Raw genomic sequence first — 20,523 nt, 5'->3', positions numbered from 1 at the left:
CTTCTGGCTCTCGTACGAGCCGGGTGATCATGCACGAGTGTGGCATGATGGTCGTCTGCCGGCCGGGGCAGGACGTCGACGATCTCACTACGCAGTTGCGAGACTGGCTAGGCCTCTTGCGTGTGCTGAACCAGTACGAGGTGGGAAACCGCGGAAGAGATTGGGTGAGACTCAACTTCGTCGGCAGTCAGAGGAAGACGAGGTGTTCCCTCAGGCCTATATGGACATGAGTGATTACCTTGTCTGGAAAGGATATTCCAAGTCCCAAACACCGGCTGGTGCACACTACGAGCCGAACCCGCCGTCGTAAGTACAGGAGACGGGGTATAAGGTCGACCTGGCAGGAGTGGACAGGGCATGTGCTGGCAGGTTCTTGATATATTCTATTTGTGTGCAGAGTTCTGTTCCACATTTCAACGTCGTGGGAAAAGCCGTTCAGGTGATGAATGGTTCGGGTGGAAGGCTTTCTTCTCAGGCTTTGACGAAGCCCTCATTGGGCTCACGCAGCACCTGCAGACATCACCGTGACCGTACCTGTAGACCCGACGTAGTGCCCTTTCGACACCGTTTACAAGGGAGTCGCCCAAACATCGTAGACCCAAGCCCCGTTCACAAGTTCTCCTCCGCGTTTACAAGGAACAGACTGATATCTCCAATCCCTTCCGAGATACGAACACAACCCCCGAAGAAGTGCGCACGCGCCGTAGGGGCGGGTGTGGATGAGTTACTCACGAATCTTCACTTGAGTGAGACGTTTACAAGAACATCGACACAAGACGAGCACTCTTGACGGAGCAAGCGTCCACCGGGCGCGCGATGGAACAATACACACCACACATCTACACCTGCTCACACACCCAGGTCACTCCACCACACAACCCACATACAAACACTACCCGTTGGGCCACGAGCGGAGCGAGTTCTGTCTGAGCCGGAGGCGAGAATGACGACTGGAGGGAGTCAACAGTACCGAGCCGGAGGTGAGGGACACAAAGGGACGGGAAGTCACTTTGACCCATGTGCCCCCTATTACTTAAGTTTGGTTTATAGGGGGCCATGGCACAACGGCCCAGCCCATAGAGCAGCTTGAACGCACGTGATTGCATGCAGTCATAGAGCGACAGAGACAGGCGGGAACGAAGCTAGTACTAAGAGGCAGTGGAGGGGACCGAACACGCCGCGTCCAATCACAGACAGTTTGCTGGCACAGCTTACATGGATGGATCCACACCGTCTGGGTGCGGTACCCGGACACTTATGCACCCGTTTGCGGGTTCGTTCATCGACAGGGGCGGAGAGGGCTGAAAACGCCGGGCAGGCAATATTGGAGGATTCATACTAGCGGAGCGATCGTTGCAGACAACTTCGGACTCTTTCAAGCACTCTTTTCTGGGGAAAATGACGGAGCGCATCGTCGCTCAGCAAACGAAGTCGACTTTCTCAGCAGGCTCCTGCCCACACAATTCTTGGTGAATTGTCTCCTGCCGTTGTCGTCACGGAGAAGTGATTCAATTTTCTCATCGTGGAGGATTTGTATTTCGAGAGAAATCCCACCGGCAAGCGACCTGAGTCGACTACAGTCTGCGAAGCTGACCGCCATATCCCCTTGGTGGGTTCTTCACGAGCAATCAGCACAGTGGGACACACAACCCTCTCTTCGGCGTTGCTGGGATCAACAAAGCTTCTTCGCACCTCGTTCATTGGCGGAGCCTCGACAGAAGCTTCTCCTTCTATTTCTTTCGCATGATGCGCGGGATGGGCTTGCCACTTTCATCGTTTGGAACGGTCGACGGAGATGCCGAGTGTCTTCCTCTCTCTACGGCCAGTGCCGGGCACGATACTTGTTGTTGCAGCCACGTGAGCTGCGCTCCTCTTCGGGCGGACCAGTGGTGTCGGCGACTCTATGCGGTTCGTTTGGTGACCGCTTGCTGCATGTCAAATTCTTTTATTGTCGGGAGACTGCAGGATTGTCTGCGTTCGAGTTCGTTTGAGTACTACGCCGTGCAGCGTGTAGAGGGCAATGTGTTTTCTCACACACTGGTCTTGTGGTTTGGTCCCCACGTTAGGGGCTTGACCGACGAAGAGTGCTCGAGATTGAAGTCTTTACTTGGATCGGTTCCCGGCACTTTTTTTGCGGGACCCCTTGTCTTGTCTTTGTCTTGCTGTGCACACCGTCTGATGGAGAACATTGAATATTGGCTTACTGACATGCTGAGAGATGGTAACCTCTACTCAGGCAACGGCCAGCTTGTCAGGCATATCCTGGATGAGATACGGTACATGGGTGTGTGACGTATAGCTTTTCCTGCATAATGTATCCCACCATGCCCTTTTGGGACTTCGTGATGGCTTCAATTCCGTGTCCAGTCCTCCACGAGGTGCATTCCTCCAAGGTATAAACACAACATTTTCCAGATCTCAGGGCTAAGCCTGTGAAGGGGTCTCCTCCGGCTACCAATGAATAACATCGTAGACCTACCTTCCTTCACGCGTTTACAAGTAGTCCCAACCCGTTTACAAGGGAGTAGCTTCATTCACTCTACCCTGAGCTTAAGCCCCGCAGGGCATTTCACGACTATGGACATTACCTCCGAAGGAGGTGCAGGAGCGCCGAAGGTGCGGATGTGAGAGCAGCGAACAGAGTGAGCGTCACATCAACAATCTTCAACTGAGCGACTACGTTTACAAGAGCACTCGACAAAGTGAAGAGGAGTAGGTGTCCCGCAAGGGGCACACGACGGACCGTAATCAATACACCAAACAGAAACGGAAGTCACTCCGCCACACAACCTACACCTAAAAGCTACACCGTTGGGCCGCGACTGGAAGGAGCATTGTCTGAGCCGGAGGCGAGTTGACGACCGGAGGGAAGTCACCAGTACGCGACAGGCGGGAGTGGACTGTATGGGGGACGGAGTCACTCATACCCATAGGCCCCCTATTACTTAAGTTTGGTTTATAGGGGGCCTCTGCTCCATGGCCCAACGTACTAGGTCGCTTACGTAGTTTGCAGACAGTCCATAGCGCGGATGTGATTGGAGAGAACGGAGCCGGTCATAACAGGGAGTGAGACGGGATGGATCACCCTGGTCAATCAGACAGGTTGCAACGCTTCCTTGACTGCATCCACTACTGGCCGGGCGCAGAGCCCGGACACTTTCGCCGCTACGGAGTATTTAGAGGGGGGCAGCCCCCCGTCTCTTTTGGATCCAGGCATCCTCTTTTCTTTCTCTTCTTCGTACTGTCGGGACGACACTGCCAGAAGCCAAGTTGCTGTACACGTTGCACCTTACCATCTTGCTTTCTTGAAGCAAGTCCTACTTGTGCCACTTCCACTTTCCAGTGACGGAGTCTTGTACTGCCAGGATGTCGCCCGTGGTGAAGCGCGGCCGCAAGGCTGATGAGGTAAATGACCCGTCGGAAGGAACGACGCAGCCCAGGGGCAAGACTCGAGTGATGTCTTTGACAGACGCAGACGTGGCGTCGGGGAGCAGCAGCTCCTTGGCTGTCCTCGGGAGGCCGCTTGGTCCAGAGTATGTGCAGCGGAGACCGGGGCCCGGAGGGTCGAAGCTTTCCTATCTCAGCAGCGCGGATGCAATCTCGTTGGCGAATGACATGTTTGGCCATGACGGATGGAGTTCGGAGGTCATCGAGCAGTCTTGCGAATCCCGCACAGAAGGCAACCCGCGAAGTGGATGACGGAAGCCGTGTGCAGGGTGCGTGTCACCGTCTTTTGGGTGACCAGCGGGCCCCAACTTCCCACGATGGAACCGGCTTTGGCGGGGCGACAAGCGCAACACGAGGGCGGAAGCCATGGAAAAGGCCGTCAAGGAGGCCGAGACGGATGCTCTCAAAAGGGCCCTCCGCATCTTTGGCGAGGCATTGGGAAACTGTCTCTACAGCAAGCCGTATCTCTCCTGGATCGAGAAGGTCCGGGCCCGAGAGGGCAAGCAGGATGAGACGAAGCACTACACCGCGGATATATTGGTCCGGAAGCCTCGGGTGGTGGTCTCCCGAGCAGTCAATCCACTCTTTCCTTTCCACGGCAGGGCAGTCTCCCCCGTCCGGGCAGACAATCAGTGCGTGCATTGCCCACGAATGATTACTACGACGATGAAGAGCTGTTTGAGGATGTTGGCTTTGAACCGTAGTCCAGTGGTGCTGCGTTAGCAATTGTGACTGGATTTGCGCGGGTGCTGTCGATGACTCGTTGAAGGAGGACTTCACGACAGCCTCACGCCGGGGGGCTGGATGGCAGCTTCACCTTGATCAAGGGTATCACCCACACTTGACTGTAGGACAATAAAATGGAATAGTCACGCTCTGTCCCAATGAATGTGCCCTTGACTCCTCACGTTACCCTTCCACGTAGACTGCTCCTTCATAAAGCGTTTACAAGGTGATCCACCAAGATAGTATGCCAACTCTCGTTTACAAGGACACTCGACTCCAAACACTACAACCCTGAGCATCACCCGGAATTCAGAGCTATGGAAATTACACCGAAGGGTGTGCACGGAGGCCGAAGGTCGACGTGTGAAGCCACGCTCAAGAGACTTCAACTGAGCACTGCGTTCACAAGACGGTTCAACACCACAGGAGGAGCACGCGTCTGAAAGGCGCGCGACGGACACAAACATACACACACACTGACCTCCAACAAGGTCACTCACCCACCGGACCCACACGCAACAGCTACACCCCGCACTCACCGTTGGGCCCGCGACTGGAAGGAGCATGTCTGAGCGGAGCGAGTCTTTGCACGACTGGAGGGAGTCAAAGGTACCGCAGCTGGAGGCGAGGATTGTGAGAGGGACGGAGTCACTCATACTCTTGGGCCCCCTATTACTTAAGTTTGGTTTATAGGGGGCCTCTGCTCCACGGCCCAACGTACTAGGTCGCTTACGTAGTTTGCAGACAGTCCATAGCGCGGATGTGATTGGAGAGAACGGAGCCGGTCATAACAGGGAGTGAGACGGGATGGATCACCCTGGTCAATCAGACAGGTTGCAACGCTTCCTTGACTGCATCCACTACTGGCCGGGCGCAGAGCCGGACACTTTCGCCGCTACGGAGTATTTAGGGGCAGCCCCGTCTCTTTGGATCCAGGCATCCTCTTTTCTTTCTCTTCTTCGTACTGTCGGGACGACACTGCCAGAAGCCAAGTTGCTGTACACGTTGCACCTTACCATCTTGCTTTCTTGAAGCAAGTCCTACTTGTGCCACTTCCACTTTCCAGTGACGGAGTCTTGTACTGCCAGGATGTCGCCCGTGGTGAAGCGCGGCCGCAAGGCTGATGAGGTAAATGACCCGTCGGAAGGAACGACGCAGCCCAGGGCAAGACTCGAGTGATGTCTTTGACAGACGCAGACGTGGCGTCGGGAGCAGCAGCTCCTTGGCTGTCCTCGGAGGCCGCTTGGTCCAGAGTATGTGCAGCGGAGACCGGGGCCCGGAGGGTCGAAGCTTTCCTATCTCAGCAGCGCGGATGCAATCTCGTTGGCGAATGACATGTTTGGCCATGACGGATGGAGTTCGGAGGTCATCGAGCAGTCTTGCGAATCCCGCACAGAAGGCAACCCCGCGAAGTGGATGACGGAAGCCGTGTGCAGGGTGCGTGTCACCGTCTTTTGGGTGACCAGCGGGCCCCAACTTCCCACGATGGAACCGGCTTTGGCGGGGCGACAAGCGCAACACGAGGGCGGAAGCCATGGAAAAGGCCGTCAAGGAGGCCGAGACGGATGCTCTCAAAGGGCCCTCCGCATCTTTGGCGAGGCATTGGGAAACTGTCTCTACAGCAAGCCGTATCTCTCCTGGATCGAGAAGGTCCGGGCCGAGAGGGCAAGCAGGATGAGACGAAGCACTACACCGCGGATATATTGGTCCGGAAGCCTCAGGTGGTGGTCTCCCGAGCAGTCAATCCACTCTTTCCTTTCCACGGCAGGGCAGTCTCCCCGTCCGGGCAGACAATCAGTGCGTGCATTGCCCACGAATGATTACTACGACGATGAAGAGCTGTTTGAGGATGTTGGCTTTGAACCGTAGTCCAGTGGTGCTGCGTTAGCAATTGTGACTGGATTTGCGCGGGTGCTGTCGATGACTCGTTGAAGGAGGACTTCACGACAGCCTCACGCCGGGGGGCTGGATGGCAGCTTCACCTTGATCCAAGGGGTATCACCCACACTTGACTGTAGGACAATAAAATGGAATAGTCACGCTCTGTCCCAATGAATGTGCCCTTGACTCCTCACGTTACCCTTCCACGTAGACTGCTCCTTCATAAAGCGTTTACAAGGTGATCCACCAAGATAGTATGCCAACTCTCGTTTACAAGGACACTCGACTCCAAACACTACAACCCTGAGCATCACCCCGGAATCTTTGAGAGCTATGGAAATTACACGAAGGGTGTGCACGGAAGGCCGAAGGTCGACGTGTGAAGCCACGCTCAGAGACTTCAACTGAGCACTGCGTTCACAAGACGGTTCAACACCACAGGAGGAGCACGCGTCTGAAAGGCGCGCGACGGACACAAACATACACACACACTGACCTCCAACAAGGTCACTCACCCACCGGACCCACACAGCTACACCCCACGCACTCACCGTTGGGCCCGCGACTGGAAGGAGCATGTCTGAGCGGAGCGAGTCTTTGCACGACTGGAGGGAGTCAAAGGTACCGCAGCTGGAGGCGAGGATTGTGAGAGGGACGGAGTCACTCATACTCTTGGGCCCCCTATTACTTAAGTTTGGTTTATAGGGGGCCTCTGCTCCATGGCCCAGTCACTAGACACCTTGCTTTAGCTTGGATGTAGTTCATAACAGTTTCACACGGGACGGAAGAGACTGCGTCATAAGAAGGTACCGACGGAGGGAGGTGGCTACGTCCATTGGTCAGGTTACGTACAGTTTCACTGACCCCACCACTGACCGGGTTGAGGACCCGGACATTCACTCGTCATACGAGTTATAAAGACCTGGGTGGTCGTAACAGCCTATTGGACGGGAAGGACAATGCTCGTGACTGCCGAGAATCATGCAAGGATTCCAAGTGGGTGTGGTCCCACATTCCCCTTTAACCGGTTCAGGTTGAATATGAGTACGCGAGGGACATAAAGGAAGGGGCTTCCCCGAGCTGAGCGACTGTCGGGCAGACTTTCTCTTTTTCATTCCTTTGCAATGAAGGATCGTGAGTAATGATCGACTCACGCCGGCGGGCACTCTTCGGATGCACGAAACCCTACCAGGTAAGGAGACGCCGGTCCTCGACGAAAGTTGAAAGGAGGGACTTTCACATACATGACTTGCTCACGCGAGGGAGCACCACAGTCAACGAACGGGCAGTCGATCGACACGCTCGGTCACGAGGCCGCACCTTCGGCACAGGTCCACGCACATCCCACGCACACGGAGATCCAGTATCGATCAGTTTCAGCGACACTGTCACCCAAGATGCCCGACAAGGGGAAGGGGAAAGCAAAGAAGAAGGCACCCCCGAGGTGGTCCATGTGCCCGAAGCTACACGACGGTGTGTCGCGACTGCTGGAAGAGGAGGATCTTTTCTTCGATTTTCACACGGCGGATGACGCCAAGAACTGCGTCAAGGACTACGACACCAACGTGATGGGCAGGTTCCCCTGCCGCAACCCAAAGTGCTCTTCGGACGGCTGGTCAAGTAAGAGGATTGCCGTTACGATACGGATGTATGCCGGGGCTCAGTACAACGTCCGCGTGTACCACCAATGCTGCTTGCAGTGCAACCGCCTCAGCAGGCCCGTCCTGGACAGTTCATCATATGCCGAGAGGACGGCGTACCGCCTCAAGAAGTGGTGCGGAATCAGATGGAGGCGCCCCTACAACGAAGGTGAGGCCCACCCCATCACAAAAATCTTTGCGAGGATCTAAAGCCGGTCATTGTATCGAGCTCCGCTATTGATAGTGCCGCTTGCATGGAGAAACGAATGCGGGTTATGCGAGGGAAGGAACTTCGAGGACAGTTCCGGTAATTTTCTACGCGAAGCCGGGATGAATAGTAGTCGGGAGCATTCACTGAGAGACAGAGTTGACTTGTGTAGACACTATAGCACACTGAAGATGAACGTGAGACCATAGAGGTACGCCTTATGGTGACGACATGCACAGGGAAGTGCTTGTACTGATCCGTGATAGTGACTGTAATCATCCATGCCTTGCTTCCCCAGTGCGTTTACAAGAGAGCCACCCAAGATAGTAAATATGACACTCCAAGTAAACTACTCTGGGTGATCACCCCGGAGCCATTCCATCACTATGGAATTTACTCCGAAGGAGTGCGGACACGCCGAAGGTGTGGACGTGAAGCCACATTGAACATCTTCAACCGAGTGAATGCGTTCACAGAGAGTCGACTCCAGAGAGGAGCAAGTGTCTGAAAGGCACGCGACGGACTCACAACACCACTTACCCGCTGAACAGTCACTTACTAGAGACTGAGTGACAAACACACCACTCCACGCAAACCACTTCACCCAGTCACTCAGTCATACAACCCACGCCCATAAACTACCCGTTGGGCCACGAGCGGAGCGAGTACCTGTCTGAGCCGGAGGCGAGTTGACGACCGGAGGGAAGTCACCAGTACACGACAGGAAGGAGTGGACACAAAGAGACGGGAGGTCGCTTTGACTGCCAGGCCCCCTATTACTTAAGTTTGGTTTATAGGGGGCCTCTGCTCCATGGCCCAGTCACTAGAGAATGGATGACCGCACGGGCAGGAATGAAGTACTAGAGGTCCTTGACAGGCGGGAAAGTGACCTAGTCCTAACGACCAATCAGACCGGCGGGAGGAGGTCGGCCACAGAGTGTGGGTTGCATCGCTTCACACACCCACCCAACTGCCTTGGCTGGTGGGGAAAAGTGGGAGGGTCCCCGGACAGAGGTGGAGAGCACCGGTCGGGAAGACGGCAGACGGAGTATATAGAGGAGGCTGTCCCGTCCCCCTCGAAACAGATCTCAGAGATCGTCTCTCTCTTCTTTCTACTTCTTCTGGAGGAGACACCAGCAGCGCTTCTCTTCATTTGAATCTGCTTGGATGCAAGCGGGCAGCCCTAGTCTGCCTGTCCTACGCAGCAAGGAGTAGCCATTCTGGAAAAGCTAGACAGCGGCCCTTTCACTCACAACCCGGCGGGTTCCGCTCAGATCTCCGGGAGTATCGCCTCGAGTACGACTTGCGGAGTGGGTAAGATTCCATCCCCTGTTACACCAGGGACAGTACCTCCGTGTCGAGAGACACAACTATATACGCTGGTCATGGCGACATACCAGCAGGAGCGCCATCAAGTCTGAGGAACAGAAGCGGGACGATTTGCTTTGGGGCAATCGCTTCGTGCCCAAGAGTCACGGAGCAGGTCGTTTGGTCGAACATCTCGTCTGGCTTGCTAACAAGCTGCCGGGGAGCCAGACACTTCACCTTGAGCAGTCGGAAAGGACGCTTTGGAAACCGCTCCCCCCCCTCTTAGCCGCAGGCAATGTCGTTGCCGTGGCTGTTTACTTTACATTCCGAGACCTCGTGGCGATGGATTTGTGCCGGAAGGAGTTGCAGGACTCTCTGGCGGTGACGGCGGACGTCTGGATCAAGTTGTCTGATGACTCCTCTGGGAAGGAGCCGGGACTGCTCCATGGTTCTACTCTTTGATCCCGCCTCGCCTCTCGTCGGCCCCATGCAGACGCGAGAAGTCATTTATGCGGTGCAGCATTATTTAGGTTACTGTCAGGCGGCGACCGACGAACAGGAGAGATGCTCCAGAGCCCGAGGATCGAAAGGCAAGGGGTACTATTGTCCATGTTGGAACAGCGCGTACGTCGCTGTGATTGAGCTCGTCTCGGAAGGAGAAAGGGACACGTGGTTGGCGTCAAGACAGTCCCTGATCTCGACCCCGAAACGGTGGATCGTTGGCGTGGGAAGGGTTTTGCGGACGAGCATTTTGCAGGTAAGGGTACCAATTAGTAAATATGAACTTTCTCGTACACATTGTTTTCGTGGAGGTCGCAGTCTGAACGTACTTTGGCCCACTCGGCTATCGAAAAGCATGAGAGCATGATATAGACGCGACCCTTCACCGAGGACTGCACACTCCTTTAGTCGCTTTCAATCATCTTCGAGACCCAAACAGATCGTAGACTTCATTCGAGAACCCTGAACCGTTTACAAGAAAGCTTCATTGCCCCGGCTACCACCCCACATCTACAATCCACTCATGACTATGGAGGCAACCCCGCAGAAGTGCACACAGGCCGCAGGACTGGGTGTGAAACCACGCTCACGAGACTTCGATTGTGTAACACATTTACAAGAACACATGCACAGTCACGGGACGGAGGACCGCGACCGAAAGGAGCAAGGGACGAGACCCAAACACAAAGGACACGGAAGTTACTCTTGCGCGTAGACAGACGGGACAGCTACATCCAAACACAACCCGTTGGGCCACGACCGGAGGAGTTTTGTCTGAGCGGGCGAGTTGGATGACCGGAGGAGCCCTTTGACGGAGTCAATGGTACGAGCCTGGAGGGCGAAGTCAGTGAGAGGGACGGAGTCACTCGGACACCCAGGCCCCTATTACTTAAGTTTGGTTTATAGGGGGCCATGGCACAACGGCCCAGTCACTAGGCAGATTGAACGCACGTGATTTACTGCAGTTTTTAGACCGGAAGGAGGGGAACGGATGCAGGTGGTACTAAGAGGCAGGGGGACGGAGGATACCCGCCGCGCTCATTGGTTAGGTTACGCAGTTTCACTAACTCCACATCTGACCGGGGCAGAACCCGGACAACTACAGTCACTGGAAGGTATATGAGGGGGGTGCCCCCCTCCCACACACACCAGAACCTAGAAGTGTTCTCTTCTTCTTACTCTTCATTCCATTGAAGAGGGGACGAGACGGACATCCGGAGGAAAGTATTGACTATCGGGAGATTGCATGGTGGCTGCGCCACATACCCCACGCAGAGAGCACGAGAGATGCTGGTGGAGACACGACGAACGGTGGATGGGAGGAACAGAGATGGAAGTGAGGGGACGAACTGACAGACAGAAGCTCAAGAGGAGCAAAGAAACACAGTGAGTGACGGGAGGAATAAACTGACACCCAGGAGATCAGTCTTCAAGAAGAAGTGGACGGAGGACACACAGACTGGAAGGACATGGCGCCTACGGCGCAACAGGAAACGCCACGAGTGGACTGACTTGTCCACGGCACTCTCTCTCCGCCCTGGACGGGCTCCGATTCGTTCTGTTCCCGGGTGAGGAACTCGGTTGGTATCCGCATCTGGTATCGACGGACTGGTCCACGCGCTGCCGCTTGTTCCCGTGAGGAGAAGATACACTGCGTTCAACAGCCCTGGCGGGCGTTTCACCCAAGAAGACCTCTATGCCTCGGGTCTTTGGGGACGACATGATCAGACTGGCTGCTCAGTTCTCTGATGAGTGAAGCGAGCTAGGGGACCTCTTGCTTAGAAGCGCAGGTCAGACACAATCTTGACAAGCAATGACGCGAGGAGCAAGATTGGAAGTGTCGGGAGACATAGGTAGGCACTCCCAGGGGGCAGCCCCGCCTTCCTGAAAGGGTAATCACGGCAGCCTCATGTGGCACGTAGACTGTAGTCGTGATACTGTCCCTTCAACAGGGCAAGGACTCTCCCTGATTGCACACGCCTCACTCACGCAGCAGCGTCGCCCGACAGCCACTACCGGAAAGGGTCAGGGAAGGTAGACATCACAACGGGCCAGGCGCAAGTAGTAGCGACCACAGGGGGGCGTCACGGCAACCCACGAAATCACACAAAGCGAAGGGACTAGCGGGCAGAACATGTGATACGGAAGTAGCAGTACAGACAGGGTGACTACGTTCACCAAGGAACAGACACCAGACGGGATGCACAAGCCCTGAGAAGAGGCACGCACCGCCCAGGCCACAGAACGCAATCCACAAACATCGTAGACTGAACTCGTTTACAAGTAGTCCTTATATGTTTACAATCAGGGATGGACATCTTACGAACGGGAATCGAATCGATAGATTCATTCGATGCCAAGTCTTACGAATATCGAATCGAATTTCTTGGCGTTCGATTCGATGTCGAATCTGTCATGGTCCCATTCGATTCGCATCGAATCGAACGCGGTGTACCTCATTCGACATTCGACAGCATCGAATCGAACGTGGCGTTTTCATTCGACAGACGAATCGAACAGGGTCACATTTTGGTCGCCATCGAATCGAACGGCTCCCAGGCGTTCGACCGGATTCGATCGATTCGATCGAATGAGTGACGCGGTTCGCGGAAATCACCGCGGGAACCTTTAAGCGCGTCTTCTCAGACGCGTCAGTCAGCCCTGTTGGTGGCTGACGCAACCAAGCGTGATTTAGCGTCTATCGACCCAAACCAGGTCAAGGCGTTAAGACATGTTGGTATGTACAGCCAAACCCCCCATAAATACGTGACATAATTAGTATCTTGAAACTCCAGCAAACATGCTCTGCGGAAACCCATTGATGGCTGCTCTATAAGATCACGACGAAGCTCTACAGTGTACGGCTATCATAAGCTCTATGGCGACGTTGCATACGTGCGGTATGTTGGAACGAAATCTCGGTCATCAGGTGGGATTGATGCCATAGGCGCCAGAGATAAGATAAGATTTCGATTGTCTGACCAGGGTATAGGGTAGGTTGCGGGCACCCGGTTCCGACGTTGAGTTTACTATACGTGCCCATCCTCTCTGTATTTCGACGGCTGCAAACAAGAAACCGACACATTTAGAGTATCTCTCCCGCAGAACTTGTATATCAGCACCTCAATTACCACAGCTATAATAACATTTCGACGTTGGAATCTCATTTGTGCTACAACTTTGACCGTCTCCTACAGGCCCTCCCAAATGTTCTCAAAATATTCATCGCCTTTTGTCACAGTAACTTCTGCCCAAACCCAACCAGCCTCTAGGCCGATGTACAAGCGACTTCAGAACACTCCCCCAGCTGCACTCAAAGCTCTGACTACCTCAAACGAGCTCAAGGCCGATTCAGATACGAGACGAGAATGGCACGAGAAGGGGACCAGAGCCAAAGAAACGACTCGTCACACGCCACGATGATCTGTGCACTAGGACGCAAGCCAATGGGGGCACTGGAAACGCTGATGAACAGGGGATCTATCAGACAAGGTAGCCGGGGTCTTATGGCGCCTTCGATTTAACTGGCTGCAAGCACGGGCGGAGATGCCGTGCCTGACGCTTCGGAAGCCAGTCAAGCAAGCATCAATGCCGGAGGCCAGGATCTTCGCAGCACCCCACGGTCCATCGTCGTTGTGCATTGGTGACGGAAGCTCTTTTCACTCGTCCAGACCACTTTAGCCAATGCAACGGAGATTGCGCCCCGACAGTTTTCTTCTTTTCCTTTCTTTTTCCCCTTCCCGCGTCTACACGCGCGTGGGACGCGTTATGCCTGCTTCGCCGAGCTTCGCTGCCACGATGTGGCATGAGTTGAGCGCCGGCGAAGCCTCGATAACTTCTACCTTCATTTGTCGGCCCGCTCGCTCAATTCGCACGATCGAACCAACGTTACGATGTCATCCGAACCACTGTCAAGCCCTTCCCCGTCGAACCGGTCAGATCTGATTGGGCGTGTGAGTACTCGTCTTTACCACCCGCATCATCCCAAGGAACCTCGTTGCCGACGACTCCATCACCTCGTCCTCGCGGTACTGCTGTCGACTTTATACAAGTAGATTGGACGCTCTGGGGCCGCCAAGAGTGGGCGAAATGGCCTGGATTCGAGCGCTATACTGGCGGCCAGGATACGAGGGCGTGGTGGCAGCAATACGGGTATCGTGTTGAGGACCGGTCCACCTCGCGCCAGGGCAACAGGCTGAAGTGGATCTGCGCGGATTGCTTCGCCCGAGGCTTCAAGAAGAAGTCAGACTTCTGCTTCGTCTGCTCAACAGGAGCCGCTACCAAGAAGCACCTTCGTAACGCCCACGGAATTCTGGTAAGTGTGTGCCGTTCGGAGATATACCAGCAACATGAGTGTTCACTTGGCAGGCCCCACGACGTTGCCGGAGGCGTGCGAGCCTCATCTCTAGATGGCCGGCCCATCACCCACTTCATTGGTGCCGACTTCAATAATCCGCACGACCAGTTCCTTGTCAGCAAGCTGCGTGGAAGATTCAACAGCAAGGGGCTCCGGGTGCTCCTACTCGACTGGATCACGTACCATAATCTGCCATTCGATATCGTCAACACCGAGAGGTTCCAACGGCTCCTTCTCTACGGCAATCTGCTCCTTGATGCGACCCATATACCCTCTGGGAAGACGCTACTTCGCATGCTCGAATCTGAATACAGAGGTGCCGTCGGGCCCGTAACGGAAGTACTTCGCACCGCTCGATCACAGGTTCACTTCTCCTTCGACGGCTGGTCATCCAAGTCCTACACCGCATTTCTGGGCATCAATGCTCAATTCATTGATCACGACTTTGCCCAACACCGCATCCTCCTTGGGCTGCGACCTCTCTCGGCAAACACAACGGTGCGTCGCTTGCCGATGAGGTCGCCGATACACTGGCATTCTGGCAAGTCAACAACCCAGACACGGTCGGCTACTTCACGCTGGACAATGCTGCCAACAATGACACCTGCATGGAAGACCTTGCCTTTGAGCACGGCTTCTCACCCGAAGAGCGACGGATCCGCTGCGCTGCACATATCCTCAACCTCTGTGTGCGGGCAATGCTGTACGGTTCGAAGCAAGAGAATTTTGCTGCAATTGTTGCTGCCGATGGGGACGATCTAGATGACGAGGAGGAGCAAGTTGATCAAGCTATCGACGAGGCCCTAAATGGAGAGATGAAGGACGGTACGGACGAAGACCCAGGAGCAAACACTGCCGTTGACATCCCAGAAGAGGACCTCACATCGTCTCACCCGGCTCCGGACGAGATCAATGCTGCCAGCTTCAGGGAGTACAGTCAGAACGGCGCCCCCGGAATGCTTCATAACATCGGTCTTCAGCTGCGAAACACACAGCTGTACGAACATTTTCTTCAGTCTCAACGTAAGGAATCCGGCCACGGAACAACACTTCACTGGGCCTTCAACAATGCCACCCGGTAGAACCTTGGACATGCGTATGATGGAACGGGCTCTTCGACTCCGCCCGGCGCTCAATACCTTCCTCAATGACGTTCAGAACCGGTGGGAAACGGAGGCCTCTGTGACAGAACGAAGCAGGCAGTTCTGCAGTACCGCTTAAGTGCGTACGACTGGAAAGTTATCGAGGTACTTGTCAAGCTTCTGAAGCCGTTCGAGATTTCCACCAAGCAACTTCAGGGCAGTGGTGTTCCCGGCGGTAGGTCCACATGTGGCAGTTTCGATGAATACTTCCCCGTCTTTGAGATTTTGCTTGACCACCTCGAAAGTGCTATCGAAGGCACAATCTTCGAAGAGGTTGAGGATCCAGTGACTAGGAGAAGAAGGACGTCGAAGTAGCCATTTATGACGGGCTCGATAGCAGGACCCGCAGGTTGCTCAAGGTCTATATCAAGCTCGGATGGAAGAAGCTGCATAAATATTACAGCCGTCTGACTAGCGCTGCATATGTCGGGGCTGTTGTCTTCAATCCTGCGAAAAAGTGGCGCCTTCTCGATCAACTGTGGTCTCGAGTACCCTCTCGGAAGACGAAGAGTTGGCGGTTGGAATACGAAGCAAAGCTCTTGGAGATCTGGGAGAAGTATAGGGAGCGCGACGTTGACAACGAGATCCTCGCTACGTCTGATGAGGCCTCCATGGATTACATTGAGCGGAGACTTGCTAGGACTGTAGCTGCGCCGCCATTCAACCAGGGCTCGTTCGGAGCATCAGGTGCCCGCAAAAGCAACCGAAAGACGAAACCGTCTACGGCGGGAGCGACTGGTGATGACAAATATGCTCGATATTGTGCCGAGGACGTCGTCAACAGCCGCCACTACAGAAGCAGACCGATTGACTGGTGGAAGATCAACCGGAGCCGATATCCGCGACTGTCTCTGATGGCAGTAGACATGCTTACGATTCCATCGACGTCCGCGGAAAGCGAGAGGACGTTTAGCAGCGCAGGACGTATGACGGCACCATTGAGAAGCCGGCTGCGGAGGGAGATCGTAGCGATGGCTCAATGCATTCGATCGTGGAGTAAAGCTGGGATCTACAGGCCTTCACTGCCGCTGTTTAGCCTCAACGAGGATCAATGGATTGATGCTCTTGCGTCGCTGAAGGGGCGGGTGACATTTAATCAGCTTGACAAGACAGCAATTGACCGTGCTTTCGACGTCTCATCTGCTGCAGCCATGATGTCTTTACACCTTGGCACTTCTTAAATCGAGGATGTAGGAGTCCTCGTGATGGTGACAAAGACATGTATGATGTCGGTGAAACGCACGTTTGGTACCCCAATCTCTGCTGAAGTCCTACGTTCGATCGAATTCGTATCGAATTCGATCGAACCTAACATTCGATAGGTATCGAATCTACGGGACACGCGTTCGATTCGAGTCGAATCAAACGGGCAGAAATTTCACGCGTTCGATTCGATGCGAATCTACTGGGGACACATTCGATTCGAGGTCGAATCGAAGGGGCAACAATTTTCACGCATTCGATTCGATGCGAATCTGCTGGAGCCATGTTCGATTCGATGCGAATCTGCAGAGGCCCTATTCGATTCGAACGCCAAGTCTTGGCGTTCGATTCGATAGATTCGTAAGATGTCCGTCCCTGTTTACAATAACACATATTCCAAGCACTACACAATGAGGATAAACCCCGCAGGGTCCATTCGCGTTTACAAATTGTAGTCATTGCCCCGGCTACCACCCTGAATCTCCAATCCCTTCATGACTATGGAATCAACCCCTCGAAGAGGGTGCGGACAGGCCGTAGGACTGGCTGTGAGGAGCCACGCTCACGATATTCGACTGAGTACGACGTTTACAAGCCAGTAGATACGCCACAGGAGGAGTGAGCGTCCGAAAGGGCGCACGACGGACTCCCAACACAGCACACACGCACCAGAACAACCAAAGTACCACTCCAGTACAGTTCACACCCAAACACAACCCGTTGGGCCCGCGACTGGAAGGAGCTTTGTCTGAGCCGGAGGCGAGAACACCGACAGGATGGAGGTTTTGGACGAGTGGAACGAGGTCAAAGGGACTTCGACTGGCGGGAGAAGACAGTAGAGTGAGGGAGTCACTCATACTCTTGGGCCCCCTATTACTTAAGTTTGGTTTATAGGGGGCCTCTGCTCCATGGCCCAGTCACTAGGAACGGAATGTCTTGACAAAGGCAGAGAGTGATGTACTAGCAGTTTTGTACTGGAAGGGAAAGACTGAGTGCTAAGAAGGTACCTGACGGATGGAAGGTGGCCGCGCTATTGGTCCAGCTTCCAACGCAGTGGTTGCGTGACTCCACTCTTGGACGGGGTAGACACCCGGACGGTATCACCTCGATACGGAAGGAGGAACATAGAAAGGGCGAGAACGCCCACGAGTAGAGCGACTGTCGGGGAGACGTCAAATCTCTTCTTTACCTTTTCAACGGAGTATAAAGACCATGGGTCGCCCAACCCAGAACTGTGGACGGTTCACTTTTGATATATTTTCCTTGCGAAATCAATCGGCTCGCAGAACGACGGAGTGGGATATTGCCTGGTGCAATTGTTTTCCCGCTGGTTCTTCATTGGGCTCTTGGGCAGAGTCGCCCGCAATGGCGTGAGACAAGATGGATTGACTGGTCTACCAGCCCGAACGCGTCCTTTGTCTCTCTAGAGACGCGCTACGGAGTAAGTTAGGGGCCGAGGTGCCCATATATTGTTTACATTTGTGCTGGACACAAATCTTCTCCTTTCACTTCACCTAGCGGCCGGGCAGCCTTGATCTGGCCTCCCAACTCTACGTACGTACGTTCCCGGAGCGGAGCCTGGGCCAGAGTCTCTCTTCGGTTCGTCAATTTTGGGCAGCATGGATCTGCCAGCTTCCTGCGAGACAATTTTGCCCGCCCTTCTCTGCCCACGGCGGCACGAGACCGCGGATGCTGCTGCAGCCATCCGTTTTGTTGTTCTCTACGGATTCAGCGCTTCTGCGAGCGGTGGCTTTTCTCCTGTTGGTGACAACACACAAGCGCTCGGCTTCTTCTTTTCGGAGACTCTAAGGGACTGTCTGGGTCCCAGGGACTTTCTACTCGGTGGCGCAGCGTGCGCAGGATGGCCTCTTCATCCACAGGGTTCTACTGTGGGCTGGCCCGAACGCCGGAGGTTCAGTCGCGAGGATTGCTGCACGCTGCAGACTCGGCGGACCTTCACTTCCTCCAGTTGCTGACAATGAGTCGGCCGGTTCGGACTGTATTGCTGTGCCACTATCATGCTGTATGGAGCAGATGAAGGCGCATTTGCCTTTTGGATTTTTCACATGACCACGGAAGGAACTGTCACCTTTGGTTGTGATGGGCTTTTGAACAAGCTCTTGGATGAGATACGGGGCGAGTGAGACTGATAGATGACTTTGGTCATCGTTATATTCATTTTGCATGACGTTGGTGTTCAACGGTTTTCCTTTTCGGATATCACGATGGCTTCGTTTTAACGTAGATGAAAAGACCGATCCAGAATAGCGGCAGCACGGTCAATTGACTGTATCCACGAACATGGTAGAATCATAGACTTCACACCGAGGATTATAATCACACATGCGTTTACAAGTATTCCGTAGACGTTTACAAGGAAACCCTTCGCGTAATCCACCTGGTATGATCAACCCCGTAAGTCCAGGCAGGACTATGGAAACAATCCCCCAAGGGGTGCGACCGAGCCGAAGGTTCGGGCGTGAGCCACACTGACTCTCTCAACCAACACAGCCCGTTTACAAGCACATCCACGTTCACGAAGCACAACACACTGAATGACGAACGACACACAACAGACAACTCCACCCAGTCACTCAGTCACACCGCGCACGTGAACACCATACAACCCTCAACAACCAATCACACACTGGGCCGCGACGGGACGGAGCATGTCTGAGCGGAGCGAGTCTTTGCACGACTGGAGGGAGTCAAGGTACCGCAGCTGGAGGCGAGGATTGTGAGAGGGACGGAGTCACTCGGACACCCAGGCCCCCTATTACTTAAGTTTGGTTTATAGGGGGCCATGGCACAACGGCCCAGCCCATAGACAGCATGAACGCACGTGATTGACTGTGGTCCTAGCAGTGTTGGACTGGAGGGGAGATACTGAGTCATAAGAGGCAATCAGACGGGAGGGATGAGCCGCGTTTCTATTCGTCAGCTTCCAACGTAGTGGTTGCTTGATCGGATCCACTTACGGACAGGTTAGAACCCGGACACTTACAGTAGACCAGAGGTATAAGAAGAGGACTTCGCCCACTTTCAGACTGGAACCGGAGATGGTTCTCTTCCTCTTTCTTCACTCCTTGAGAAGTGGTATTGTCTCCGGAGGAACTGCTGAGGCAAAGGTCTAGTAAGACACACGGAGTGAAAGGACAAGGGAGAGGTGACTCTCCCGCACTCGTTTACAGAGGTGGGACAGCTCAGTGCAAGTGCACATCGGACCGGGCGACAGCCGACAACCCAGCAAGGTTGACATGATGCATCATGGCGAGGAAAAGGACGCGGGGCGTCGTCTTGTGCAGTACGAGAGTGACTCTGGATCGGATTCCAGCAGCACAATACAGGAGTATTACAGTCCCGGGAGGATGAGCGACGGTGAGGAGGCAAGTGGATCTGTGCCTGACGCGGGAGCGTCCTTGTATTCCGCGCTGGGGGAGCTCGCGGATTCTGCATCGGTTGCTTTTCGTCTTGTGGACGACATGGCTTCTGCACATGCCGGGGGCTCTACGCTGGCAGTCCGTCTTCTCTTTGGAAATGAGACCGGGAGGGATCGGTGCTGGCAGTCTCTCGAAGGGAGACTCACGGTAAGCGCCGAGATTTGGTTCTCGCGCCCACATCACCTTGGTCGACAAGGCATCCCGGAGGACACAGATGAGTTGGGCCCGGCCCGCACGAAGGAGAGTAACACGTGCTGCATCGTGTTTCTGCTTGACATGCGCCGTCCTCTGATCGGCCCTTGGTCCCACCCGGCACTGGAGCGGGTGGTGGAAAAAAGCTTGGGCTGTCCCCGTAGCAGGGGCGGCCGGCTATGTCCGGTGCTGCGGAAGGTGGAATCCGCCTCTTTTGAGGTGGTCCCTCTCGCCCATCGCGAGTCTTGGGCTGCACAGCGTAGTCGTTTGTTGAGTGATTGTCGGAGACTTTGTCACGTCCCTGGAGCAGCAGCGAGGGAAAGTAGTCGTACAGGGCCATCGGGATGACACGATGCCTTCATCACCTGTGGACAAGTAGAGTAGTGGAACATGTACCCCAGCACGTAGACAAGGACACCGCCCACCTGGTGTACCCAAATCGTTTACAAGTATTCCCAATACGTTTACAAGTGAACCG

General features: G+C 54.6%; 3 protein-coding genes across 3 annotated transcripts; all 3 read left to right on the top strand.

Moving 5' to 3' along the window:
- Positions 1-3,366: 3,366 nt before the first annotated feature.
- HRG_02132 (rad52/22 family double-strand break repair protein) lies at positions 3,367-4,745 on the top strand (the record flags this gene model as incomplete). The annotated part of the gene is made up of 4 exons (XM_044860603.1): positions 3,367-3,691; positions 3,746-4,079; positions 4,439-4,610; positions 4,665-4,745. The coding sequence occupies 4 exons, from the start codon at positions 3,367-3,369 to the stop codon at positions 4,743-4,745; spliced, it is 912 nt and encodes a 303-aa protein (XP_044724236.1).
- Positions 4,746-7,451: 2,706 nt separating this feature from the next.
- HRG_02131 (zinc-binding domain-containing protein) lies at positions 7,452-7,904 on the top strand (the record flags this gene model as incomplete). The annotated part of the gene is made up of 1 exon (XM_044860602.1): positions 7,452-7,904. The coding sequence occupies one exon, from the start codon at positions 7,452-7,454 to the stop codon at positions 7,902-7,904; it is 453 nt and encodes a 150-aa protein (XP_044724235.1).
- Positions 7,905-13,509: 5,605 nt separating this feature from the next.
- On the top strand, positions 13,510-15,150 carry HRG_02130 (Ribonuclease H-like protein; the record flags this gene model as incomplete). The annotated part of the gene is made up of 6 exons (XM_044860601.1): positions 13,510-13,561; positions 13,670-13,739; positions 13,791-13,863; positions 13,983-14,026; positions 14,080-14,570; positions 14,627-15,150. 6 exons carry the CDS (start codon positions 13,510-13,512, stop codon positions 15,148-15,150), a joined length of 1,254 nt encoding a protein of 417 aa, XP_044724234.1.
- Between the last annotated feature and the right edge of the window lie 5,373 nt (positions 15,151-20,523).

This window comes from Hirsutella rhossiliensis (genome assembly GCF_020360975.1).
Source record: "Hirsutella rhossiliensis strain HR02 chromosome Unknown scaffold00002, whole genome shotgun sequence".
Classification (NCBI taxonomy): Eukaryota; Fungi; Ascomycota; class Sordariomycetes; order Hypocreales; family Ophiocordycipitaceae; genus Hirsutella; species Hirsutella rhossiliensis.
The sequence above is the reverse complement of the archived record's forward strand: the minus strand, read 5'-3'. Positions and strand labels throughout refer to the sequence as shown.